General features: G+C 46.3%; 1 protein-coding gene across 1 annotated transcript in view; it reads right to left on the bottom strand.

Moving 5' to 3' along the window:
- The window catches only part of lman2 (lectin, mannose-binding 2), a 51,515-nt gene extending 39,076 nt beyond the window's left edge, over positions 1 to 12,439 (bottom strand). The window contains exon 1 of the mRNA XM_085995076.1: positions 12,083 to 12,439. Within this exon, the coding sequence (XP_085851202.1) occupies positions 12,083 to 12,281 (199 nt within the window). The 5' untranslated portion in view covers positions 12,282 to 12,439. The remainder of the gene's footprint in view (positions 1 to 12,082) is intronic.
- Positions 12,440 to 21,334: the final 8,895 nt, after the last annotated feature.

Here is a 21,334-nt window from a genome sequence, read left to right as displayed (position 1 = left end):
GAGGCGGCGGTGCGGACCTGCAAGGGACGAGGCTGAGCGGCAGTTTAAAAAAGGGCGCCAGGCCAGGTGAGGCCCCACAGCAGCAGCAGAGGCGGTGGGAACCTGCGAGGGACGAGGCTGAGCGGCGGTTTAAAAAAGGGCGCCAGGCCAGGTGAGGCCCCACAGCAGCAGCGGAGGCGGCGGTGCGGACCTGCGAGGGACGAGGCCGAGCGGCGGTTTAAAAAAGGGCGCCAGAGACTAATCTGAAGTCTCCGAGCTCAGAGGGAGGGAGAGAAGTAAAAAGTAATTGAAGTGTGACGTCACCAGGAAGCAGGTAAGTGATTGGTTGGTGAGTATTTCTCTCTTTATAAACTTAAACTCTGTGGTTTATAGTTACTAATGTCTCTCTGGTGTAGCGGGGACTGTTGGTAAACCATTTAACTGTAGTGTAATTAGTGGGATTGATTGATTTAATTTAAATTCAATTGATTTAATTTAAATTCAATTAATTAAAAGGGTAAGTCATGGCAGGTCAGCCCGGCCACGTGGTATGCTCCTCCTGCGATATGTGGGAACTCAGGGACACTTCCTGTGTCCCTGACAACTACATGCGCAGGAGGTGCATCCAGCTGCAGCTACTGACAGACCGCATTGCGGCACTGGAGGTGCGATTGGATGCATACTGGAGCGTTCGCGATGCTCGGGACATCGTGAATAGCACGTTTACGGAGTTGGACAGACCGCAGGTAGAGGTTGGACAGGCAGAAAGGGAACGGGTGACCAACAGGCAGAGTACTAGGCGCAGGCAGGTAGTGCAGGGGTCTCCTGTGGCCATCCCCCTCTCCAACAGATATACCACTTTGAGTGCTGTTGGGGGGGATGGCTTATCAGAGGAAAGCAGCAGCAGCCAACTTCCTGGCACCAGGGGTGGCTCTGCTGCACAGGACGGGAGGAAAAAGAGGGGTAGAGCTATAGTAATAGGGGATTCTATTGTAAGGGGAATAGATAGGCATTTCTGCGGCCGCAAACGAGACTCCAGGATGGTGTGTTGCCTCCCTGGTGCAAAGGTCAAGGATGTCTCAGAGCGGCTGCAGAATATCTTGGGAAGGGGAGGGTGAACAGCCAGTTGTCGTGGTGCATATAGGCACCAAAGATATAGGTAAAAAGCAGGATGAGGTCCTAAAAGCGGAATATAGGGAGTTAGGAGGTAAATTTAAAAATAGGACCTCAAAAAGGTAGTAATCTCAGGATTGCTACCAGTGCCACGTGCTAGTCAGAGTAGAAATAGAAGGATATTTCAGATGAATACGTGGCTAGAGGAATGGTGCAACGGGGAGGGATTCAAGTTCCTGGGACATTGGAACCGGTTCTGGGCACCTGGGCAGGGCTGGAACCGATGTCCTAGGGGGAGTGTTTGCAAGTGCTCTGGGGGAGGGTTTAAACGAAAATGGCAGGGGGTTGGGAACCTGAGCAGGGAGACAGAGGAAAGGGAAACAAGGATAAAAGCAAAAGATAGGAAGGAGGAAAAACAAAAGTGGCAGTCAGAAAAATCAACGGTTTAAATCAAACGTGGCCACAGTAAATAATAATTCTAATAGGTCTAAGAGCGTTAAAAAAACAAGCCTGAAGGCTTTGTGTCTTAATGCGAGGAGCATTCATAATAAGGTGGATGAATTGGCTGCGCAAATAGAAGTAAACGAATATGATTTGGTTGGGATTACGGAAACGTGGCTCAGGGATGGCCAAGGCTGGGAATTCAACATCCAGGGGTATTCGATATTCAGGAAAATAGGCAAAAAGGAAAGGGAGGTGGGGTAGCATTACTGGTTAAAGAAGGGATTAACACAATTGTAAAGAAGGATATTAGCTCTGATGATGTGGAATCTGTATGGGTAGAATTGAGAAATACTAAGGGGCAGAAATCGTTACTGGGAGTGGTATACAGACCTCCAAACAGTAAGGCGGAGGTTGGGGATGGCATTAAAAGGGAAATTAAAGAAGCGTGCAATAAGGGCACAGCAGTCATCATGAGTGACTTTAATCTACATATTGATACGCTTATCAATTACTCCATAAAAGGCGATGAATTAGGAAAGTAATGAAGAGGTTTTTATTAACTAAAGAACAGAGCATGCCTCTCGTGGCCAACTGGTTCCAAGAAGGAAGTGGGTTGCTGAAACACCCACCTTTATACCTGGTCATGTGGGCGGAGCCAGCTGAGGCATGCATTGGTACACAGCGCCAACCAGAGGTAACAATATGCAATAACGATAACAGTAGGATACAATAACAGTGGTTTACCACATTCACCCCTTGTTTAAAATTTAGTCCGGCGGGGTGAAGTGTACAAGTTTGTGTAGGTAAGTCTATCAGGAGGCCTTGTATGGCGTCCTGATCGTCGTGGTGGCGGTGGCGGTGCAGTATCCAACGTCGAATCTGGTGTCTGGGTGGTCAACGAAGGGTCCTGGGGCTCCGGCATGCCGTCTACAGGGGTTGGGTTGGGAGAAGTGGTGGGGGATAACGGTGGTAATTCAGGGGCACCCGAGGGTGCGAGGTCTCGTATGGAGACCGTGTCCTCCCGCCCGTCTGGGTACGCCACGTAGGCATACTGGGGGTTGGCATGTAGGAGGTTCACCCTCTCGACCAGGGGGTCCGTTTTATGGGTCCTCACGTGCCTCCGCAGTAGGACGGGCCCAGGAGAAGTCAGCCATGTCGGTAGGGAGGTTCCCGATGTGGACTTCCTGGGGAAAACTAACATTTGCTCATGAGGGGTGGCATTAGTGGCAGTACAAAGCAGTGACCGGATGGAGTGGAGCGCCGCAGGGACCTCCTGCCAGCGAGAGGTCGGAAGGCCCTTAGATTTTAAGGCTAAGAGGACGGCCTTCCAAACCGTCGCGTTCTCTTTCCACCTGGCCGTTCCCCCAGGGGATGTAGCTGGTGGTCCTGCTCGTAGCAATACCTCTCGCGAGCAGGTACTGACGAAGTTCGTCGCTCATGAAAGATGAGCCCCCGTCGCTATGTATATAGCTAGGAAACCCGAACAGGGCGAAGAGGTCATTCAGACATTTGATGACCGTGGTACTGGTCATGTCTGGGCAAGGGATGGCGAACGGGAAACGGGAGTACTCATCAATTATGTTGAGGAAGTACACGTTGCGGTCAGAGGAGGGGAGGGGCCCTTTAAAATCGACGCTCAGGCGCTCGAAGGGGCGAGTGGCCTTGATCAGGCTTGCTCTGTCTGGCCTATAAAAATGCGTTTTGCACTCGGCACAGATTTGGCAGTTCCTGGTCATGGTCCTGACCTCCTCGATGGAGTAGGGCAGGTTACGGGATTTGATGAAATGGAAGAACCTGGTGACCCCCGGGTGGCAGAGGTCATTGTGGAGGGACTGCAGTCTATTAACCTGCGCGTTGGCGCATGTACCACGTGATAGGGCATCTGGGGGCTCATCGAGTTTCCCGGGCCGGTACAAGATATCGTAATTGTAGGTGGAGAGTTCAATTCTCCACCTCAAGATCTTGTCGTTCTTGATTTTGCCCCTCTGCTTATTATTGAACATAAAAGCAACTGAACGCTGGTCAGTGAGAAGGGTAAACCGTTTTCCGGCCAGGTAATGCCTCCAGTGACGCACCGCTTCCACAATAGCCTGGGCCTCCTTTTCGACAGAGGAGTGTCGAATCTCGGGGCCCTGGAGGGTCCTTGAGAAAAAGGCCACAGGTCTGCCCGCCTGGTTAAGGGTCGCAGCTAGGGCGAAGTCGGATGCATCGCTCTCCACTTGGAAGGGGATGGACTCATCCACTGCGTGCATTGTGGCCTTCGCAATATCGCTCTTGATAAGAGTGAAGGCTGCACACGCCTCTGGTGTCAGGGGGGGAAGGAGGTGGATTTGATGAGGGGTCTGGCTTTGTCCGCATAGTGGGGCACCCACTGAGCATAGTAAGAGGAAAAACCCCAGGCATCTCTTCAGTGCTTTTTGGCAGTGGGGGAGGGGGAGCTCCATAAGGGGGCGCATTCTGTCGGGGTCGGGCCCGATGACTCCGTTCTCCACTACGCAGCCGAGAATGGCAAGGCGTTTGGTGCGAAACATACATTTCTCCTTATTGTACGTTAGGTTCAGCCGCTGGGCCGTACGGAGGAACTTTTCTAGATTAGCGTCATGGTCCTGCTGGTCGTGGCCGCAGATGGTGACGTTATCCAGGTAGGGAAAGGTGGCCTGCAGCGCGTTCTGGTCAACCATCCGGTCCATCTCCCTTTGGAAGACCGAAACCCCGTTGGTGACGCTGAAGGGAACCCTAAGGAAGTGGTAGAGGCGGCCGTTCGCCTCGAAGGCAGTATACTGGCGGATGGGGAGTTGGTGGTATGCTGACTTAAGGTCAATGGTGGAGAATACTCTGTATTGTGCAATCTGATTGGCCATATCAGATATGCGAGGAAGTGGGTATGCGTCCAGCTGAGTGTACCGGTTTATGGTTTGGCTGTAGTCAATGACCAGGCGGCGTTTATCGGTGGTTTTAACGACTACAACCTGGGCTCGCCAGGGGCTGGTGCTCCCTTCGATAATGCCCTCCTTCAGGAGCCGCTCCACCTCAGCTAATAAAAGCTCTGTCCCCGGCGCTGTACCGCCTGCTCTTGGTAGCGATGGGTTTACAGTTGTGGGTGAGGTTAGCGAACAAGGGGGGGAAGACGACTTTGAGTGTGGAAAGGCTGCAAGTGGTGTGCGGCGGGCTATTTAAAAGGTGTTGGTTGCAGACTGAGTGGGGGGAGGGGTCCACCGTATGCTAATGTGACACTTTTAAGGTGGCACTGAAAATCCAACCCTAGCAGCATGGCAGCGCAAAGACAGGGCAGGACAAGAAGTTTAAAATTTTTATATTCTGTGCCCCTAACCGAAAGGGTCACCACACAGTAGCCGCCGACGTCCATTGAATGGGACTTAGACGCCATAGAAATCCGATGGCGCGTTGGCAGGACCGTGAGGGAGTGGCTACGTACCGTGTCGGGGTGAATAAAACTCTGTGCTCCCGCTGTCAAATAGGCAAGTGGTGGCGCGGCCGTTTACCGTGATGTCCATCATGGACCTGGACAGATGATGAGGCAGGGCTTGATCCAGCGTAGCGGAGGCCGGTGTATGGCTTAGTGAGTCGATATGGTCGTCCGACGAGACGGTGGTCGAGTGCGGCGGACAAAATGGCGGCGGCCATGATTCAGGTCCCCACGCGGCTGGAGGTGCACAAAATGGCGGATAAGATGGCTGCCCCCACGGTTCGCACGCGGCGCTGCTGGCGTTCGCGGGTTTCCCCCTGCAGGCATTGGCGTAATGGCCTTTCTTCCCGCAGCCCGAGCAGGTAGCGGTCTTAGCCGGGCAGCGCACTCTAGGGTGTTTTAACTGGCCACAGAAATAGCATTTTTGGGCCTGGTTACGGGGCATCGCTGCAGTTGGTACCGGGGGCGGCGGTCCCGGTTGATTTCGGGACATCGCTGCAGCAGTTGGTACCGGGGGCGGCGGTCCCATGTCCCAAGGTCGCGATGGCCATGGCGCGGCGCCGTTACGCGAGTATGCTTCGAGGTTTCGGTGGGCCGCATCTAACGAGAGCGCAAGGGCTACGGCCGTCTTCAGGTCGAGCTCCTTGCTTTCGAGCAGTCTCTGCCGGGAGTAGTCGGACTGGAGGCCCCTAACGAAGGCATCACAGGTAAGTCCCTCCGCGTGCCCCGCAGCCGTTACCTCCTTACAGTCGCAGTCCCTGCAGAGTGTCTGTAACGCCCGTAAAAATGCCTCTACCGATTCCCCCGGTTGCTGCCTGCGGGATCCCAAGAGGTGTCTGGCGTAAATCGTGTTCACTGGGCGCGTGTATTGCCCTTTTAGTAGTTCGAGGGCCGCCGTGTACGTAGTAGCGTCCCGGATGAGTGTATATACTTGAGGGCTCACCTGGGCGGTCAAAACTTTTAGTTTGTTCTCCTCTGATGTCACGGCGGAGGCTTCTAGGAAGGATGCAAAGCAGCTCAGCCAGTGTTCGAAATTGGTCGATGAACCCGCTGCTTGAGGGTCAAGGTCCAGGCATGCTGGTCTGAGGGCTCGCAGCAACGCCTGCTGTTGTTGCTGCTCAGTTCCGGACATTTTACTTTTAGTTAATAAAATTGATACGCTTATCAATTACTCCATAAAAGGCAATGAATTGGGAAAGTAATGAAGAGGTTTTTATTAACTAAAGAACAGAGCATGCCTCTCGTGGCCAACTGGTTCCAAGAAGGAAGTGGGTTGCCGAAACACCCACCTTTATACCTGGTCATGTGGGCGGAGCCAGCTGAGGCATGCATTGGTACACAGCGCCAACCAGAGGTAACAATATGCAATAACGATAACAGTAGGATACAATAACAGTGGTTTACCACACATATAGATTGGGCTAACCAAATTAGTAACAATATACTGTGGAGGAGGAATTCCTGGAGTGTTTACGGGATGGTTTCCTGGACCAATATGGCGAGGAACCAACCAGAGATCAGGCCATCTTAGACTGGGTATTATGTAACGAGAAAGGATTAATTAGCAATCTTGTTGTACGAGGCCCCTTGGGTCGGAGCGATCATAATATGATCGAATTCTTCATTAAGATGGCTAATGAAGTAGTTGACTCAGAGACTAGGGTCCTAAATTTAAATAAAGGAAACTACAATGGTCTGAGGAGTGAGTTGGGTAGGATTGATTGGGGAATGTCACTCAAAGGGTTGACAGTGGATAGGCAATGGCAAACATTCAAAGACCGAATGGATGAACTACAGAATTTGTTCATCCCAGTTTGGCATAAAAAAACAAAAAAGGTGACTCAACCATGGCCAACAGGGGAAATTAGGGATAGCATAAGATCCAAGGAGAGGACACAAATTGGCCAGAAAAAGCAATAATCCTGAGGATTGGGAGCAGTTTAGGATTCAACAAAGGAGGAAAAAGGGATTAATTAAGAAGGGGAAAATAGAATATGAGAGTAAGCTTTCAGGGAACATAAAAACTGACTGTAAAAGCTTTTATAGATATGTGAAGAGAAAAAGATTGGTGAAGTCAAGCGTAGGTCCCTTGCAGTCAGAAACAGGGGAATTTATAATGGGGAACAAAGAAATGGCTGACCAACTAAATACATATTTTGGTTCTGTCTTCACAAAGGAGGACACAAACAACCTCCCAGAGATGCCGGGGAACATAGGGTCTGATGAAAGGGTGGAACTGAAAGAAATCAGTATTTGTAGGGAAATGGTGTTAGGGAAATTGATGGGATTGAAGGCCAATAAATCCCCAGGGCCTGATAATCTACATCCGAGGGTACTTAAGGAAGTGGCCCTAGAAATAGTAGATGCATTGCTGGTCATCTTCCAGAACTCGATAGACTCTGGAACAGTACCCATGGATTGGAGGGTAGCTAATGTTATCCCACTATTGAAAAAAGGTGGTAGAGAAAAAGCAGGGAATTATAAACCGGTAAGCCTGACATCAGTAGTGGGGAAAATGCTCGAGTCCATTATTATAAAAGATGTAATAGCAGAGCACTTGGAAAGCAGTGACAGGATCGGACAAAGTCAACATGGATTTACAAAAGGTAAATCATGCTTGACTAATCTACTGGAATTTTTTGAGGATGTAACTGGTAAAATAGATAAGGGAGAACCAGTGGATATGGTGTATTTGGACTTTCAGAAGGCTTTCAATAAGGTCCCGCATAAGAGATTAGCGTGCAAAATTAAAGCACATGGGATTGGGGGCAAGGTATTGACTTGGATAGAGAACTGGTTGGCGGACAGAAAGCAAAGAGTTGGAATAAACGGGTCGTTTTCCGAGTGGCAGGCAGTGACTAGTGGGGTACCGCAAGGATCGGTCCTAGGACCTCAGCTGGTCACAATATATGTTAATGATCTGGACGAGGGGATTGGATGTAATATCTCCAAATTTGCGGACGACACAAAGCTGGGTGGGAGGGTATGCTGTGAGGAGGATGTCGTGAAACTCCAGTACGATTTGGACAGGTTGGGTGATTGGGCAGAAACATGGCAAATGCACCATAATGTGGATAATTGTGAGGTTATCCACTTTGGTGGCAAAAACAGGAAGGCAGATTATTATTTGAATGGCAATAGATTGGGAGAAGGGAAAGTGCGAAGAGACCTGGGTGTTCTTGTGCACCAGTCGCTGAAGGTAAGCATGCAGGTGCAGCAGGCGGTTAAGAAGGCAAATGGTATGTTGGCCTTCATAGCAAGAGGGTTCGAGTACGGGAACAAGGATGTCTTGCTGCAATTGTACAGGGCCTTGGTGAGACTACATCTTGAGTATTGTGTGCAGTTTTGGTCGCCTTATCCGAGGAAGGATGTTCTTGCCATGGAAGGAGCGCAGCGAAGATTCACCAGGCTGATACCTGGGATGGCAGGAATGACGTATGAGGAGAGATTGTGTCGATTGGGCTTATACTCACTGGAGTTTAGAAGATTGAGAGGGGATCTCATCGAAACCTATAAAATTCTGTCAGGCCTGGACAGACTAGATGCAGGAAGGCCGGGGAGTCCAGAACCAGGGGTCATAGTCTAAGGATAAGGAGTAAGCCATTTAGGACTGAAATGAGGAGGAATTTCTTCACCCAGAGAGTGGTGAACCTGTGGAATTCTCTGCCACAGAGGGCGGTGGAGGCCAGTTCATTAAATATATTCAAGAAGCAGTTGGATATATTTCTTAAGGCTAAAGGGATCAAGGGATATGGGGAGAAGGCAGGGACAGGGTACTGAATTTGGATGATCAACCATGATCTCATTGAATGGCGGAGCAGGCTCGAGGGGCCGAATGGCCTACTCCTGCTCCTATCTTCTATGTTTCCATGTTTCTATGCTGTTTGTGGGAGCTTGCTGTGCACATATTGGTTGCCACGTTTCCAACATTATAAAAAAGTGACTACACTTCAAAAAAGAAGTACTTCATTGGCTGTAAAGCACTTTGGGACGTCTGGTGGTCGTGAAAGTCACTAGATAAATGCAAGTCTTTCTTTCTGAAAATGGTTAGGCCTAGGACACGGTTCTGAGGAACTTCTGCAACGATGTCATGGGGCTGAGATGATTGTCCTCCAACAACCACAACCAGCTTCCTTTGTACTTTTCCCCCTGATTCCCATTAACTTCAATTTTACTGGGGCTCCTTGATGCCACACTCGGTCAAATGCTTCCTTGATGTCAAGGGCAGGCACTCTCACCCCTATGATCTGGAAAGCACTGCCTGAAAGGGTGGTGGAAGCAGATTCAACAGCAACTTTCAAAAGGGGATTGGATAAATACTTGAAAAGGAGAAATTTGCAGGGCTATGGGGAAAGAGGCGAGTGGGACTAATTGAACAGCTCTTTCAAAGCGCCGCACAGGTAAGACGGACTAAATAGCCTCCTTCTGTGCTGCACGATTGTATGATAATCTGATGGCCCGCTGCATCTCCGATGAATTTCCAATGAGCTAAAGAACTATCATGAGCCGCATTCATTGTGGAATTTCACCACCAGTTGGAGGCTGGAAATCAGCACGGATGAGCATGCGTACATGAAGACTTGCCCTCCCCCTCCACGTCCCTAGGCTGTGGCTCCCTGCTCGTATCTAGCAACAAAAAACAATCCAGCAGACGCCAGATGGAAGAAGGGCTCAGAGTTAATCTGCGTGCTGGACCGTGGCCAGTGAAGTTAACAGACTAGTGGGAACAGAACACTCCACCTTTAATGTGCTCAGTCGAGCAAACAAAAAGGTCAACCACATTCCCATCCATCTCAAAGGAAAGCAGCGAGACAATAAGCATTTTTTGTAGAATTATTATGAAGGGTCTGCTGTGGAGAACGGGACCTTAAAATATAAAGCTAACTGACCAGTGTCTAATATTGGCTTTTTTGTGGGAATCAAAATAGCGAGAGCTGGACCTGTTTCTGGCTGGGCCAGAGATCATCTCGTACAAGATGTAGGCATGGTATGACAGTAATCAGGGCCAGAGTGGTCTCCTGGACTAGTTTCCAATGCATAAGGGGGTCAGAGAGGAATTTCCCAGATTACTTTTCCCTAATTGACCTGGGTTTTCAAATCTGCTTTTACGCCTCCCCCAGGAGATCACATGGCTTTCGGGTGGCGTTGGGGAGGGTATACATGGTGACGCACAAGGCATCATAGTTGTGTGGGACAGGCTGTCATTATTTGTTTACTGTGACTTTTTTTCATCAAAAGCTGCAGCAACCTTGATGCATTTTTCAACATGCTCTTAATGGTATTTTAATTTTAGGGTACTTTCAATTCATTTAAAATGAATGACTGAAGATCTTCCTAATTTAATAAATAATTAATTGATTGACCACCTAGCATCTTCAAATGTAGGCAAAAAGTACAATATATTGGAATTGGAACTCATCCAGCATTAGCAACATTGTAAACTGATACATGCCCAAAAATCTGAAGATCTCTCCAGTTCATTTATGTTGGTATGTGGAGATCTTAAGATAAAATTATTCAAATGTTATTATTTAGCTGATACACTGGGAAAGGAGGGAGTGGTCTACAAGATCTCATTGTTCTGTTCTACTTCCATATTACTTCCCTTTTGATTTTGTTCCCATCAGTCCTTTCTTTCTCCGTAACTTTCTGTAAATATACATTGTTTCATTTTGTTTAACTTCTTCTGTTGCAACTGCCCTTCAAAATGAACAAACATTTTGTACAATTGTGCACTGCCACATTTTCCACAGTATCGCTGTTCCGTTTCTGTTCTTAGCTTAAATCATGAACAGGCAGAACACACTAAGAAAAAAGTGACAATGCTAGATACATTACTCAAACTTTTGCACACATAGGGCCTATGAAAAAACTGTCCAAAAATTGACAACCTACAAACATCAATTGATAACTATCTTAGGATACAATTTTTAAGATGATATGACATTGGAAGAGATCAAAAAGGCCATCAAGACATTTAAGATAGAAAGGAGGGAAGATAATTGATAAACTAGCCAAACTTAGAGAGGATAAACCCTGGGTCCCGATGGATTGCATCCACACATACTCAAAGAAGTTGGGGAAGAGATAGCAGAGGCATATATAAAAACAATAGAAAAGTGTAGAGTGCCAGAGGACTGGCAGACAACTAATGTTATTCCTACATTCAAAAAGACAGAACAAAGCCAGGGAACTATACATCAATGACCACATCAGTGGTAGGGAAGTTATTGGAATCTTTACTCAAAGATCTTCTTGAAAAAACATGTAGAAATCAAAACTATGATTAAATTCATGCTGACTATACTTTAAGAGGGAAAGTCATGCTTGACCAACCTCATTGAATTCTTTGAAGTAACAGAAAGAGTAGATAAAGGTAATGCAATGAATGTAGTGTACTTGGATTTTTAAAAAGCCTTTGATAAGGTACTCATGACTGAGGTCAGAGCATGTGTGTCAAGCAGTGGAATGGATAGCAAACTGGCTACAAAATAGGAAAGAGAATAGGGGTTAAAGGTAGTTACTCAGACGAGCAGAGAGTGGGAAGTGGTGCTCCACAAGGATCAGTGCTGGGACCACTGTGGTTCACTATATTTACATAAATGATTTGGACTCGAATCAGAAGTAGGTCATCAAAATTTGCAAATGACATCAAATTGTGGGGTAGTTAATACTGAGGACTGCGACAAATACAATAAGGCATTTATGGCAAATGAGTTTCAATATAGGTAAGTGTGAGGCGGTGCTTTATGATAGGAAGAATGTGGACGTCACATACTCCTGGACAGCAAGAGTCTAAATAGGGTAGAGGTGGCAAGTGATCTAGGGATACAGATTCACAAATCATTAAAAGTAGCAACACAGATTAATAAAGCCATAAATGGCGCAAAGTAATGGAATAGAATTCAAAAGCAGAGAAGGTATGTTAAACTTCTCGGGTGTCGGGGGCTCTTGGGGCGAGGTCCTCGCGGGTCCCCACCTCTGGAGATTTTAATCACGTGACATTCTGGCCATGTGCCGCCTGATCAGGTAGGTCTCATCACATGACGGCTGATCCTCTGACTCCGGCCCCAGAGTGGAGGCGAGGCCCGGCGCCCCTCGCCTCCTTCACTCACTCACCCTGGTACGGTTTCATCAGGCTGTGCTCCCGCTTCAGGTGCTCGCTGTTGCCGTCCGTCATGTCAGCGCCGACCGGTGCGACACCCGGGCCCAGGCAGTGAATGAGAAGCAGCGCCCAGCCGAGTGCAGGTCGCGGCCGGGTCAGATCCCGCTCTCCCCGCCGGCTCCCGCTGCCCGAGCCGCACCATCCCGTCGCCATCTTCTACTTCAGTCACTTCCGATCGGTCCGCCGTTTCCAGGCACCGCCCGGAAACAGGGGCGGTGAGGGAAGGAGATTAGAGAGACACGCTTCCTCTTCCCTCCAGCCGGGGCCCCCTCGCACTGGGACCGGCTGGGCGGAGGCTATTGACGAGACTGACAGATACGGCAGTGGTAGCCCGGACAGTCAATGTTGCTGCACCAGTGCCAGCCAATCAGCGAAGAGCAAATCATGGGTTATCGCGCAGGCGATTGGCTAATGACATCACAGCGTTGCCTGGAGCTGAGGTCAAACGATATCAACATTTGCGAATGGGACAAAATTGTGGGTTACAGTTAATACTGAGTACAGAATTACGGCACAATGACATGAACAGTGTGTACAGAACAATGTACATGGTACAATGTGTACAGAGCAATGTACCTGGTACAATGTGTACAGCGCAATGTACGTGGTACAATGTGTACAGCGCAATGTACGTGGTACAATGTGTACAGCGCAATGTACGTGGTACAATGTGTACAGCGCAATGTACGTGGTACAATGTGTACAGGGCAATGTACCTGGTACAATGTGTACAGAGCAATGTACCTGGTACAATGTGTACAGAGCAATGTACGTGGTACAATGTGTACAGAGCAATGTACCTGGTACAATGTGTACAGCGCAATGTACGTGGCACAATGTACAGAGCAATGTACGTGGTACAATGTGTACAGCGCAATGTACCTGGTACAATGTGTACAGGGCAATGTACCTGGTACAATGTGTACAGAGCAATGTACCTGGTACAATGTGTACAGAGCAATGTACGTGGTACAATGCGTACAGCGCAATGTACCTGGTACAATGCGTACAGAGCAATGTACGTGGCACAATGTACAGAGCAATGTACGTGGTACAATGTGTACAGAGCAATGTACGTGGTACAATGTGTACAGCGCAATGTACGTGGTACAATGTGTACAGCGCAATGTACGTGGTACAATGTGTACAGCGCAATGTACGTGGTACAATGTGTACAGCGCAATGTACGTGGTACAATGTGTACAGAGCAATGTACATAAAATGAACTGAACCTGGGCTATTCTCTGTATAAATGAACATTACATCATACAGCGTTCATCTCCACAAAGTCATTATATGTGCTTTATAAAATTATTCAATATGAAACAGAAGAGAGTGGTGACACCATATTGGGGAGAAGTTTAGGAAGGATTACGTGCTTTAAAAACTGCATTGAAGGAATGCTGTTAATTTTAGGTTTATACCATTGACCATTGTTATGTTTTGGGGTTTTAACGGACACTGTCCTTGGATTATGTGTCACTGGTCACTCTTGTAAGCAGACTTCACGTCCCCAATGAACCTGTGTGTGCTTTTACCAGCTCAAGATCTGGGTAAATGTAGCGAGCCCACTGGTCGAACAGAGGACCCTTGCCACTATAGTTTGGTTTACTAGAATATATCACATGCCACCAGGTGATCTCTTTGACTTCAGTATGTAGATTGTACATACTCTACCAGACCAAGGCTCAGGCTGTAAACCAATTGGATCAATTAATTTTACATTAAACAGGTAAATGAACTCTACTTGGTACAAACAGTATACTAACAGTAAGTACAAAGAATAGTATTCTTGAAATGTCAAAACAGCAAAGAGACTTTTGCACTACTGAACATAAAATTGAAACACAGTCACTGGCTTCTTGTATGACTAAATACTATTAAGGAGCCTCTGACTAGCTTTGTACCACTGGTAGACTGACCAATTGCAAGAATATCAGCTGAATGCGTCCCATTCAAAGTCCTTTGAAATGTTTTGTAACAAAGGACATTAAAACTGTAACTCTCAGAACTACACTTGTTGGTCAGCCATTTGTAGGTTGTCAGTTACATAGAATGTTTCCCCAGCCCCTTTGAATGAAGTATGATCGGTTGGTATTAACCCTTTATCCAGCTAGTTATCAGACTGAACAGATTGGCATTAATGGTTCTGCACTCAACAGGCATTAGCATATTAAATCCCTTTTGTTCAACCAGAAAAAAAGCCACAGGTACACAATGATGCATATGACATAGGACAGCATCATCATAATGTATATTCTCTGCAGCTTTTATTTTAGGTCTAAAATTTCCAGTGCGCCGAAAACCTGCTGGTGCCACCACGGGCCGCAGTTAATGGCCGCCCGATTTAAGAGCGCAGGCAGCACCAGTATTTTGGTGCCTCGTTGTGAGCTAGGTGGCCTCGGGTGAGATTGGAGGCCTCAGGGTGAGATTGAAGGCCTCGGTGAAATCGGAGGCCTCGGGAGTGAGATTGGAGTTCTCTTTATGTTTAACATTAGTGCAGCTCGAAACTTACTATGTAAGACTGGTTTTCAGGCACCACTCTCAGCAGGAGGCCCAATGTAGCATAGCCATAGCATCCCTGGAGCAAGAACAGTATTCTCTTAAAGCTAGCATGTCATTTCAGAAAACAGTGTCGGTCCCTTAAAGAGGAACTGCCTTCTAAAATTAAAATAGTAACAATCAATTAAAAATAGGCAGCTTTTAGCCCTTAGAGCTCAATTGCCTTCTGAAAAAAATAAACATTAAAATAATTCCCAAATGGCGGTCTTCAGCTCTTAAAGCTGAATTGCCTTCCGCACCTAAAAAAAATGGAAGAAGTGCTTCAGCACCAACACAAATGGCTCAGTAAGCCAGGAAAGGGGCACCCAGCGTCTCGCAGGCAGCACTCCAGCTTTGTGCAGGGGGGTCAACACTGCAAGAGAGGTCCTTTACCCACAGGGGCCAGAATGCCCTCCAGAAAGATCGATGTGGGACCAGATCACCAAGGCCGTCACTGCCAGCATGTCACCGCTCCAGTGCCCAAAGAAGCTCATGATCTCACATTCACTGACCTTGACCAGTGGTCTATCTTCAAAAGCCATCTCCTACCAACTGCACCAGTAGCCTTACACACTGCTCATTGCACGACCCCCCACCGCCCACCATCACTACCAAACACAAGGCACACCTCCCATTCCTAGCTTCACCTCACCCCCTTGGAGGAGACGGTGCTGGGCATTCTTACCAGGGGCATGGCTGAGCCCTTGGCCAGCAGCGGGACTGAAAATATACAAGATTCTGGTAACCTCATACATTAACCTCCTTCTCGCATGTACCTCTTGCTTTCCCACCCTCCCCTCACCACAACTCCACCCTTGTGCTTTCCTCATTTCACACACCCAAGAAATGCAGCCTACCCAGCCAGTGGTTGACCAAGAAGAGGGAGAGGAGAGTGAAGAAGAAGAAGAAACACCGTCACTCGATTTGACACTTCCAGCCACCAGCTCCTCGAGGTTGTCCTGCAAGGCCATTTGCAGTGTCCCCCACTGAAAGTCAGCAGCCATGCTGCAGCCACTGGGGTAGCACTGCGTGACATCAGTAGGATAGGCAAAGGCACACACAAGACAGTCACTAAGAGAATGTACAAGGGTGATTAGTTGATTTCTTGATGTAATATTGGATGGATAGATGTATAAAGTTGGATTGGAAAGTTTGCTTTGTGGTGGCTTTTATTTCAGCATTGTGGCCAAGAGGACGCTGTGATGGCCAATAACAGAGGGAAGGGAAGGTGTGGGGCTAATGTTGAATTCCCTTAGTTCCCAAAAAAGTATCAACCTCTGTCTTGAATATATTCAACGACTGAGCATCCACAGCTCTCTGGGGTCGAGAATTCCAATGATTCACAACCCTTTGAGTGAAGAAATTTCTCCTCATCTCAGTTCTAAATGGCCGACCCTTATTCTGAGACTGTGACCCCATGTTCTAGATTCCCCAGCCAGGGGAAACATTTTCCCAGTATTAACCCTCTCAAGCCCCTTAAGAATTTTATATGTGTCAATTAGATCACCTCTCATTTCTAAACTCTAGGGAAGATAGGCCTAGTCTACTCAATCTCATAGGGCAATCCCCTCATTCCAGGAACCAGTCTAGTAAACCTTTGTTGCACTCTCTCTAAGGCAAGTATGTCTTTCCTTAGGTAAGGAGACCAGAACTGTACACAGTTCTCCAGGTGTGGCCTCACCAATGCCCTGTATAATTATAATAAAACTTCTTTACTCTTATACTCTAATACTCTAAATTGTAAATAGCTGAGGCCCAAGCACTGATCCTAGTTACAGTCTGCAAACCTGAAAAAGTCCCATTTATTCCTACTCTCTGTTTTCTGTCCATTAACCAATCCTCAACCCATGCTAATATATTACCCCCAATCCGATGAGTCCTAATTTTGTGTAATAACCTCTTGTGTGGCACCTTATCGAATGCTTTTTGAAAATCCAAATGCACTACATCCACTGGTTCCCCCTTATCCATCCTACTAGTTACATCTTCAAAAAACTCTAATAGGTTTGTCACACGCGATTTCCCTTTCATAAAACCATGCTGACTCTACCTAATCATATTACAATTTTCTAAGTTCCCTGTTACCACATCCCTAATAATAGATTCTAGCATTTTGCCAATTACTGATGTCAGGCTAACTGGCCTATAGTTCCCTGTTTTTTCTCTTCCTCCTTTCTTAAATAGCGGGGTTATGTTTGCTACCTTTCAATCCTTGGGGACTGTTCTAGAATCTAGGGAATTCTGGAAGATTAATACCAGTGCATCCACTATCTCTGCAGCTACCTCTTTTAAAACCCTAGGATGCAGGTCGTCAGGTCCAGGGGATTTGTTGCCACTTAGTCCCATTAATTTCTCCAGTACTATGTCTTTGCTTATACTGATTTCTTTAAGTTCCTCATTTTCTCTAGACTCTTGGTTCCCCATTATTTCCGGAATGTTTTTTGTGTCTTCTACCATGAAGACAGATACAAAGTATTTGTTTAATTACTCTGCCATTTCCTTATTGCCCATTATAATTTCTCCTGTCTCTGCCTCTAATGGGCCCATGTTTACTTTCACTAATCTCTTATTTACATACCTATAGAAACGTTTACAATCTGTTTTTATGTCTCTTGCTAATTTACTCTCATATTCTTTTTTCTCTTTCAACTTATCAATTTCTTGGTCCTCCTTTGCTGAATTCTAAAATCCTCCCAGTGCTCAGGCTTACTACTCTTTTGCACAACATTATAAGCCTCTTCCTTTGATCTAATACTATCTTTAACTTCTCTTGTTAGCCACGGTTGGATCACTTTTCCTGTATTTATTCTTTAAATGCTAGCCATTGCTTGTCTACCATCATATCTTTTAATGTAGTTTCCCAATCTACCTTAGCCAAGTCGCCCCTCATACCTACACAGTTTGCTTTGTTTAGATTTAAAACCCTAGTTTCGGACTTAACTAAAACACTTTCAAATAAAATTAGATATTTACAGGAAAATAGCAATACAAAGATGTTAACACATTACTTCACAAGGTATGAGAGCTTACTTCAAAGGCTCAATTATAACATAAAATGACTACCATACATAAATCACAGATCTTTTGAAGTTGTACAAATGACTGTTTCATCCAAGGCCCCAGTTATTCATCAAACTGTGTGCGAAATACATTCGAAGAGGTATGTTTTAACCTCTAGTGGATGGATTCTATTTTTGTTAAGTATTGTACTTTCAGGAACTTGCTGCTTCCATGTATTACTCAATCTGTAGATAAATCTATTAGTTTTAACCTGAATGCATTGGCCTGATGCCATGATGTTTATTTACTGCCTTTTGGAGAAGACAGGAGAACACGGTGGGCACTGGGCATCCCACGAGATCTCCAGCACTAATTATAGCAAAGCATTAAGTTGCTTTACTCCACAGTGAGATGAACATACAGAACAGTTATAATCAGCTTCAACAACTTGCATTTATATAGCGCCTTTTAATGTAGTAAAACATCCCAAGGCGCTTCAAATGAGCACTATGTGACAAAAATTGACACCGAGCCACATAAGCTGTTAGTAGGACAGCTGACCAAAAGCTTGGTCAAAGAGGTAGGTTTTAAGGAGCGTCTCAAAGGAAGAGAGACAGGTGGAGAGGTGGTGAAGTTTACGGAGGGTATTCCAGAGCTTAGGGCCTAGGCAGCTGAAGGCACGGCCACAATGGTAGAGCGATGAAAATCGGGGATGTGCAACAGGCCAGAATTGCAGGAGCGCAGAGAGCGCGGAGGGTTATAGTGCTGGAGGAGGTTACAGAGATAGGGGTTCAGTTAATTCAATCGCTAAATCTTATCTTTGCCTAATGATATACAAATAACGAACACTCTACTGTAGCCCACTTCTTACTTGACTTAAAGATAACTGTAACTCCTCTCTCTGGTATTTTATCCTCCTCACTGCACCTCTTCTGCTCATTGCCTCCAGCTTTTGTAGCTATCTCTTTAATCAAATCTGACAGCTCACATTTGAAGCTTTGTTCATGTCTTTCCTGTTCCCACAGGAAGCTAGGACTAGGTTCCTGACCAAAGATTGGCCAGAAGAGCTGCTGATCAAGAATTCTACTGTGCCCCCTCCCTTTGAAACTTGCTTCATGTAAAGGAACATTTCATCCCCTGCCTGTGTGAATGTTTGTTGGGAGCCCCTGGATTGAGATAACAAAGTCCCTAGTGTTTCAGGCGACCCTGGATAATAGTGTCAATGTATAACCTTAATACACATTTTCCAAATGCCTACTGTGGCCTTCCTTTTAAAACCTGTGCCAATCCAATTTGTTTCTAAACCCGAACACTTAAAAAAGTAACTTTATTCCCAAAGTTTTTCTGTGGACTTAACGATCCTCAAACGTGACAAGAATACTGAATTCAATAGTTAATAAAGTTACATACTGTCATTGATAAAACCTGTTTCAAAGAAAAAAACTTGCATTTTTATAAAAAGAACTTGCATTTATGTTACACCTTTCATTTCCTCAGGACTTCCCAAAGCGCTTCACAGCCAATGAAGTCCTTTTGAAGTGTAGTCATTGTTAAAATGGAGGGAAATGTAGCAGCCAATTTGTGCACAGCAAGTTCCCACAAACATCAATGAGATAAATGACTAGATGATCTGTTTTTTGTGGTGTGGGTTGAGGGATAAATGATGTCCAGGACTCCAGGAGAATACTGCGGCTCTTCTTTGAATAGTACCATGGGATCAGCTGACAGGTCCTTCGGTTTAACGTCTCATCCGAAAGACGGCGCCTGACAGTGCAGCACTCCCTCAGTACTGAACGGAAGTGTCAGCCTGGATTATGTGCTCATGGCTCTGTAGTGGGACTTAAACCCATGACCTTTTGACTTAGAGGCGAAAGTGCCACGAATGAATGAGTGCTGACACTTTCATAGGGCCTTATCACATCCTTAGGGTGTCCCAAAGTGGGGTACATCCAATGAGTTACTTTCAAAGTGCTGTTATGTAGGCAACAATGGGATGTAACTGCTCCGTTATTTCACCTCATGAATCATGACCAGACAGATGACCGACTCTAGAGTTCATGTACAATTGGTACCAACTTGTCTTGCCAACCATGAGCTGAACTTCTGACCCTATAATTTCTCCATCACAAAGATCACCTACTTCCACCTCCATAACAACATCTGCCTCCGGCTCTATCTCAGCCAATCTAATGCTGAAGCTCTTATGCATGCCCATTTCTCTTCCTGACTTGACTATTCCAATGTTCTCCAAGCCAGACTCCTAACCTGCATGTTCTGTAAACATCAGCTCATCCAAAACTCTGCTACTAGTATCCAATGTTAATTGGCTCCCAGTCCTCCATTGCTTCTAATTTAAAATTCTCATCCCCCTTTTAAAATACCTTCATGACATTTCCCCTCCCTATCTCGGTAACCTCCTTCAGGCCTACAACCACCACCCCACCCAAACTCCTCGTTCCTATGATTGTGACATCTTTTGCAAACCCCTCCACCATAGGTGACAGTGCCTTCAGGTGCCTAGGCCCCACCCTCTGGATTTTTCCTCCTTAAACCTCTCCATGTCTCTCTCCTCCTGTGACCCTTCTTAAAACCTACCTCTTTGACCAAGCTTTTGGTTTTTGGTCACCTGTCCTAATATCGCTTTCTTCAGTTCAGCGTCCATTTTTGTCTGATTACACCCTTATGAAATGCCTTGGGACATTTCTCTACATTAAAGGCACTATAGAAATACAAATTGTTGTTGTTGTCATGGTATTAATACAATATGAAGAGGTTAACCCTATGAGGTAGGATTTGCTATGATTTTTTTCTATTGACCTTTACTTATCCAAACAGGTACACAATTCCCCCCTAATAACCTCCTCCTGCCAGTCATGTGACAGTATTATTCTGTAGAGATGATATCATAATCTCACAGTTTTCCGTCTGTGTTACTTCACGACAGCTTGCACTGGCATACACCAGGATGTCCCCCATTACTGATATGAATATAAGGGTTGGTAGTGAGGAGCAGAAAACGTTACCAATGACAACGCCATTCTGTGAAGTTCCACTTTTATGTTTGAAGGGAACCAGCTGTGGATTGACTGAGCACAAAGTCAACCGAAGCAGCAAGTTAAACTAGTTCACTACTAACTGATTTGATACCTGGGAAAATTCAATTTCAGTTGATAAGAGATTTTCAAAGTAGCAAGAAAACAGCTTTGGAGAGGTGAGTGCCAGCTCAGTGGAAAAAGGCAATCTTGTTGTGTCCACCCATGGGTCAGCTTAGGATGTTGTTGAGGGATAGCATCACAATGACCACTGTGAGGTCAAGCTTAAAAGACTAGCAGTGAGATCCCTTACTGGGCAAAGGGGGTTGCCTGATGTAACACGGACAACAGAAAGTCGCTGCGTCTGTTAGCTGATCTCACTTGGGTTGCTACTTTTGCCCTCAGTGCCCTTGGAATAGGAAGGAGAGATATCAGCCAGGGTTGCTGCACCTGACTGCGATCCAATACTCCCTGCACGGAAAATTCTCTGGTTGAACTCAACTGTTCACAACCTCAGCATTCTGTGCGGCCCTCAACTGAGCTTTTGACCCTATATACATTCCATCACAAAATTCACCTACTTCCACCTCTGTAACATCGCCCACCTCCACCACTACCTCAGCCCACCTACCT

The sequence above is a fragment of the Somniosus microcephalus genome, chromosome 8 (genome assembly GCF_052327205.1).
Source record: "Somniosus microcephalus isolate GS21.2 chromosome 8, FLI_Smic_1.0, whole genome shotgun sequence".
In the NCBI taxonomy this organism is placed as follows: domain Eukaryota; kingdom Metazoa; phylum Chordata; class Chondrichthyes; order Squaliformes; family Somniosidae; genus Somniosus; species Somniosus microcephalus.
Note: the sequence above shows the minus strand (reverse complement) of the source record. Positions and strands in the feature narration are given on the sequence as shown.